This window comes from Cupressus sempervirens, chromosome 3 (genome assembly GCF_028749045.1).
Source record: "Cupressus sempervirens isolate cs-2001-9-10 chromosome 3, ASM2874904v1, whole genome shotgun sequence".
NCBI classification, from domain to species: domain Eukaryota; kingdom Viridiplantae; phylum Streptophyta; class Pinopsida; order Cupressales; family Cupressaceae; genus Cupressus; species Cupressus sempervirens.
This window is the reverse complement of record NC_143120.1, coordinates 678,854,631-678,861,644: the sequence shown is the minus strand read 5'-3', so window position 1 is coordinate 678,861,644 and position 7,014 is coordinate 678,854,631. Positions and strand designations below refer to the sequence as shown.

General features: G+C 36.1%; 1 protein-coding gene across 1 annotated transcript; it reads right to left on the bottom strand.

The window, feature by feature from the left end:
• Positions 1–1,334: 1,334 nt before the first annotated feature.
• LOC149568547 (LEAF RUST 10 DISEASE-RESISTANCE LOCUS RECEPTOR-LIKE PROTEIN KINASE-like 1.5) lies at positions 1,335–6,074 on the bottom strand. The gene is made up of 3 exons (XM_089821447.1): positions 5,201–6,074; positions 4,977–5,036; positions 1,335–2,544 (listed from the first exon to the last, which is right to left on the bottom strand). The coding sequence occupies exons 1-3, from the start codon at positions 5,976–5,978 to the stop codon at positions 1,523–1,525; spliced, it is 1,860 nt and encodes a 619-aa protein (XP_089677573.1). The 5' UTR covers positions 5,979–6,074; the 3' UTR covers positions 1,335–1,522.
• Between the last annotated feature and the right edge of the window lie 940 nt (positions 6,075–7,014).

Here is a 7,014-nt window from a genome sequence, read left to right as displayed (position 1 = left end):
TAGTATGGGAACTGGTATTTCACTATTGAACAGGCGAATAAATGTTATTAGTTATCTAATATAAAGACCAAATTCAATCTAGATGGTAAATAATAGTGGGCATATTCATAGGACCATAACCCAGACTACTATAACAGTTCCCTTTCCAAGTGAAATCACCAAAATTAAACTTCTCCTTTGCTATGACTAATCTATTACTTTTCAATAATCTGCAAACCTTATTACATAATCTAGTTTTATTTTGTCCATCGCTACCTAAATAAGAGGATGTGTGTTGCATAATCGTCCACCCTAATTGCAAAAGCCTAGGGTTTTCCTCGAGATCACAAATTCCACTGAATTTATCTTACTTGTGAAGCAGGAAGTATATTTCATGTTATCTACAAGAAAAAACATATCTTTCTAGGAGAATCCATCTGTAAAGAAAAGAAAGATGAATTTATCTAAACATTTATTGTCTTTATTATAGACTTAGAAGAGGAATGTGCGGAAAGCAAATTAGGATTCACCTTAGTGTATAGACAATAACAGGAGACAGGGTAAAAGACACACCTGACCTTCTCACTATGCCTTAGCACCCACTTGACGAGAAGGAAGTGTGTCCAAAAAGAATTTGATTGGTTTTCAGTATTCACATATGATGTCAATATGTAAACATGATCAAAGTAAAGTACTGTTACAGGAAATTATTGTAGACAATTTTCACTACACCAATAGAGCACCATGGTGTTCTGTTCTTTATCGTTTGCTCTCCTTATGATCTTCTTCTATGTTAACTTTTTGTTTGGTTGGCGCACATATTTATATTCTAAATTTTGTCAAAAGCTTACACCTCATTGCATGCAGAAAATGCCTGGAGAACAATTTTATTTTTTGCAGACATTGCATGCTTGGAAAATTGCAACAATAGGCATGCAACTCTCATCCTCAGAAGACAAATGCCATTTTGGAAAATTTTATGTAATATCTGAAGTGATAAAGGAAAAAACCACCAACCAAAAATATAACAGCCAATACAAAAATATTAATTTCTATATATGACATCACATAATTCAACATATCTTGTAAACTATAGTCTTAACTCAGATAATTTAAAATGACACTATTTCCAATTAGACAATTATTACTTTGTAGAAACTTGATAACTTTAGTCTCACTGCGTGAAGGCAAGGACTAATAATAAATAGACCCATATTGAGATGCACATAGAATCTTAAATAAATATAAAATGATTGCATGAATCAAATTCCATGCGAAGAGTGAACCAAAAAAAACACCATTAGCGAATGTGAATGCGAATTGGTTAGAATTAATGCAATTGTGAATTGATAGTCTTATGTTCAACGATCAAAATTAAATTATATATAACACTAACTTTTAATAAGCATTTATAGAGACACTTTAATCAGTATCAAAATAACCAGGCGAGATCTTGTACGACCATGGCTTTCTTTACCTCTGATTATAGCAACAAATTTCCTCATATGCTGTAAACGAAATATACACACCGAGTAACCTAAACCTATCTTTTATCCTTGTGTGTATAAAACAACTCAGATGAACCATACCCTATCCGTCTGACTTGTTCAAGCTGAACAACTAGTTTCATCATATCAGGCCTCTCATCTTTCTTCAATGCCAAGCATGCAAACCCTACTTCACAAACTCTCTTAGCCATTACATTTATCAGGGGATCTGATTCAATCCCAATTCTTTGATCAATGATTTCATGCACAGCCCCACTTTGGATCTTCGATTTTGCCAAGCATGCGAGGTTAACTTCACGTCTATTTTTTGTACCATCCCCTGCTTTCAGACCGCTGATTATCTCAAATAACACCACCCCAAAATTATAAACATCACTTTTATCTGTAAATTGGCAGGGCTCGTTGCAGTCAGGATCAAGATTACCAGGTGTCAATTGAGGCATGGCAACTTTTACCCTGAAGTCCATGTCTACAAGGATGTTACTAGACTTAACATCTCTGTGAAGCACAGGTGGACGAAGAGAAAAATGGAGGTATTCTAATGCTCTTGCTATTTGCAAAGCTATATCTAACCTTGTCTTCCAAGGTAGACCTTGTGGTGTTCCCCTTTTTCCGTGTAGATGATCAGCTAGAGTACCGTTCGAGGCATAATCATAGACTAAAAGGAGAACATGCCCATGTTGACAAAAGCCCATAAGGCGAACCAAATTTGGATGTGATAAAGATGAGAGAATTCTCATATGGTTCACAAATTGCTCTGTATTCATTGAGTTATCCAGATACAGTTTCTTCACTGCAGCAATTTGTCCATCCCCTAATGTGGCCTGATATACACAATGGAAGGCTCCATCTCCTATTTGTCCGCTCTCATCGAAGAAATTTGTTGCTGTTTCGAGGTCCTTGTATTTGAAAACTGGTACTTTCAAGCTTGATAATGCTCGTTTCATCTCATCTGCATGAAGGCTATGGGTGCTTGAAGAAGAATCCCTTTTTGTCTTGTAGATTACCATGTAAGATGCTGCTATGGCTATCAGAACCATGCACCCAATGCAACCTCCTGTTATGAAACCAGTGTATGACGAAGTTAGAATTTAACTCGTATACTTCACTGAAAAGACATCTGGCTCTGAGAAACATCATCACAAAGGAAAACAAGAACCCACAAGACTTAAGAGACCAAAACCTAGAACTAGAACCTGCCCACGGTAAGAAAAAGAGGATTTGTGTACATTACTGAAACCCTCTTGACAAAATTAGCTGTGGTCCAGATCTTAATGAATTCCTGCCTTTGATGAAGTGCAAGGGAGGAGGGAATTATCAATGTGTAAATGAAGTTTAAGGAAAGATGGATCTTCCATCCATTCAATTTTATTAAAACAAAAAAAATTAAGTAATGTTCAAATTTGTTGATCGAAAGCACATGGAGATAATGGAAAATCGGATTTGACTGACTCGATTAACTTCCCATGTCATAGATCTTTGCAAGACTCCCTTTTAATTTTATTTTTGAGCCTTGAGAAGTCTACCTGGCATTCCATTTTGGTTGATCTAGGAATAAAAGATACGTTTTATTCATTATTTGACTACACAAGGTTCTGGGTATTGCATACATTAGCTAAGCTAGATTCCTTGAGGAAGCCTCTTAAGTTTTTGGAAATTCTTTAGGCTCAGTCCTCCGGAACTTTCACAAGAAGTGGTTTTGGACCAGGATAAGAGGAAAACGATTATCCATGCTCAGGTATAGACCACAAAAGTTTCTCGTCAATTTGGCTCCCTCATTTTCTAGGTCATATTTTCCCCATCAGGATGAACAGATACGGAAAAAGCAGATCTCCTTCTCTTATTCATTGGGAAGCCATAAAAGAAACTTCTAACTGCCCTATTAATCATGACAATGAAACAAGGTATTATCACACAGTTGTTAATCAACCATCTCAACTCGGTCCCAAAGCCAAGGGTCTGTGAAATTTGTGTACTTATTTATAACCTTTGTCATTGATCCAAATACGTTTAGATAATTCAGTTGATTGAATATGTTTAGCAGGATTAGAAAATGAGATGGAACAGAGGAGGAAAAACTACAGATGGCATGTTCTCCTCTAGTTGTCTATCGCGACTCATTGAACATGTTGCATTGGCTCTTATTGACTCCTGTTCCTCCTCAATCGGTATATAGACCCCTGTGGATTGTGCTAACACACCGATGGAGACTTACGGGGATCATTTGGCAGGCTTTCTAAAGTTGCAATCTCATAGGAGATAAGGAGAGAGGAATTTTCATTTGGAATGCACGAGTCATTCTAAGTTTAAGGGTTTCTGACAAGTAAAAGCAGAAGCCAATTGTAATGTAAGCAGTATATAGACTTTACCTCTATTACATAACCAAATTTTAAATTCTGAAGATGGTTCGTAATGCAAACTAAAGGCCAAAATCCTAAGCTTCATAAAATCTTCCTTCCCCTCAGCATCTAGAGAACCTAATATTTTTATTTTTCGCTTTTAAGAGAATGTCTCTGACTTGCTCTTTGTTTCTTCTTAAGTTGCAAGCATGTACTGGCCTAATCTCTGTGTGATCAATAACATTAATGGAAACATTTTCTCAGATAGTAATCTATTCAAGATTCAAAGCTTTTAGCATTGCCAATGATATTTTAAGCGTTATGAACTGAGAACTAGCTTGTTAGGATTGTCAGAAAACCAGTAAAGGCAGCCCTAATATCTTGCTTTTATAAGGGATTAGGTGTCAATCCCGAAACTTTTCTGGCTGTAACTAGAACTACATTGTCTGTTACAACTGGCATTTTTAGTAAAATTGAATATGGATGAGGCCAGATGCAGGTCTTTGGGATAACTTAACTCCTCATTAAGAAACACTTCGTTTTTCATAAAAACAATATCCTCATAGGGGTTGAGGGGACACAATCTATTGCCCATTCCATATGGCTCTCTCTTGTGGAATTGTTAAGTGCAAGCTTAGACTTGCAGCTAAAGTGAAGTTAGGTTTACATGATTATACCGTACTGTACAAAAATTCCAGAGCTGAACTAATCACAAAGCAATTGGACGTCCACACTTCATCCATGAATCAATGCATACATAAAAAAACTAATCTCAAAGGTATCTGCTTTAACATCCAGCCGTACAAATGATAGATTTTTATCAAATGCAGAATTTGTTAAAAAGAAAATTCAGCTCGGAAACTCATAGACAAATCCAACCCTTGGGAACTCACAACATAAAAGAGTTCAGACCTGATGACACAATGATATCATATCCACCTGTAAGTGTACAATTTCCGTCAAAATATAAGCATGGATTGAGTGCTCCATGTCAGTGAGAATTTCAGATTTTCTAGTTTGAGATTAAAAACTGTGTACTATATATGTTTCCTGATAACGTGAAAGAAGAATCATAGCCTTATATTATATAATTATTCATATAACACATAAGACCATATAAGTCCAAGAAGTAGAAAACAGAGTATCTCACCTATTATCACACCCAATTGAGATTTAAGTCCGGAGGACTTTGCTCCACCGATCTTATTTCCTGTTTAGAAACCCACAAAGCCAAAATATTAAGACAATGCTGGGGTCAACTTCTAAATGAAAATTAAAAAACCCAGCTTCATTACCATTATACTCTTCAATACTATAACATTGTCTAAGAACACTAGTATGGTAGTATTAAAGGTGGCATAATAAAAGGCTTACCTGTATGGCAATTATCTAAATGTGCACCATTGCGGCAGTAGCACACAAATGTATTTCTGTAATGGTATCCACATAGACCACCAGTTTCCAAACAGCCCTTGCACTTGACAAAATGCACATCACTTACATTCCATTCAACTTGGAATCCTTCCAATAAGAGTTCATGTAATGGCTTCTTATTAGCTCTCGTATTGTTCTTCAATGGAACTTGGATTAAATGGCATTGTTTAGTGAATTTCTTGAGCTCGGTACTATCATATGAATATGCAAAATAACACTGACGCTCTCTACGAAAACCACAGCTGCTATTGCAAGGTGAATACACATTTTGCAGCTGTTGAGTGTATGGACAATCAAGTAACAAGTTGGCTATCTCTTTGTAATCTTCACGGGTAAGGCTGAACCTAGAACCACTAGAATTGAAGGTGGTATTTGGAAACCCACAAGGGCTTCTAAACAGATTTTCATCAGCAATGGTGGCTGTTGGTTTCTTCAATCTTGAGGAAAGCTCATAATGTGCATTAAAATTCAATATCCTATAGACTCCTTGACTGACTTTCAGCAGCAGGGTGTCATTTGCATGACATTGCAGAAGAAATCGAGGGTGTCCACATCCCTTTGACACTGAAAATGGGTATGGAACAACTCCCAAGCTGCCACAATGTGCTGCTTTTGAGCAGTTCAAGTAGCCTGAATCATTGCTGCAGCAGCATTTGCAGAAGAATAAGATCAGGTACACAGAATAGAGTAAAATGTGGGATTGCATGATGCAATACATAGAAAATATTCAAAAATGGTTTCATGATAGTGTATACCAAGAGAATGCAACCCTTGTGGTTGTCTTTTCGTTTTTTTATTGAGGAAATTGATTATGTAATTTTGTCAAACACATCACCCTCAAGTGAATAAATAGTCGACCTTCCATACCAATTATTTTACCTAACATGCTTCATAGTCTTCCCCAAACCCAACGGCACGGCAATAATTCATCAGAGAATGGATTACTCGTAAAAAATTTTTAATAAAACATGATTTTCTATTACATTACATAAAATTGGATTTTATATAGAGGAAACAGTTCTGTAGTTGTTCAGGCTAACTTTACGTATCTAGAATTTCGAAGTTGGATTTTGCTGATATTTTTTTGGTATACTTTTGTAGTTAAGTGAAGAGCTTAAAGCTAAGGTTTCAACTCTTGGTATTTGCTGATCTTTCTGTAGGGATTGTGGAGGGCGAAGTGGTCAAAAAGTGCCATTTCAAAATGCTTGTCCTATACCCATTTTGTTCACGCACCAATAGTCCTCACCCAAAAACCACCAGTACTTCTGGGTAAATGTTCCAATAGTGGTGCACAAATTGATCAATTACCAACCCAAAAAATCTAAAATTGATTGACTATTAATACATATATAATTAACAAATAGCACATGCATTTTCATTTCTTTTCAAACACTTTTAAAAATAGTAGACAAAAGTATATATGACAAAACTATCACTATTATTGAACCCTATGAATTACGGGATCTTTTCTCCTACACATGTTTGAAACTTGTTTCATATTGAAGAATTGTTTTCATACCAGGTGAGATATGCACTATCACATCAGACCAAAGGTAGTAATGCTAGTCTTTAGGATTACACTGCTGATCTCTTCAGTTGTTGGAAGACATGAGGCCCCTACCATGTTGGAATTTGACAATTGTTTCAGGCGTGTATTTTAACTCTTGTGCACACATCAGAGTAGTTGACATACAAATAGATTATCAATCAAGACAAGAATCTAATTATAGTTATAAGACGGATTGTACTGCCAT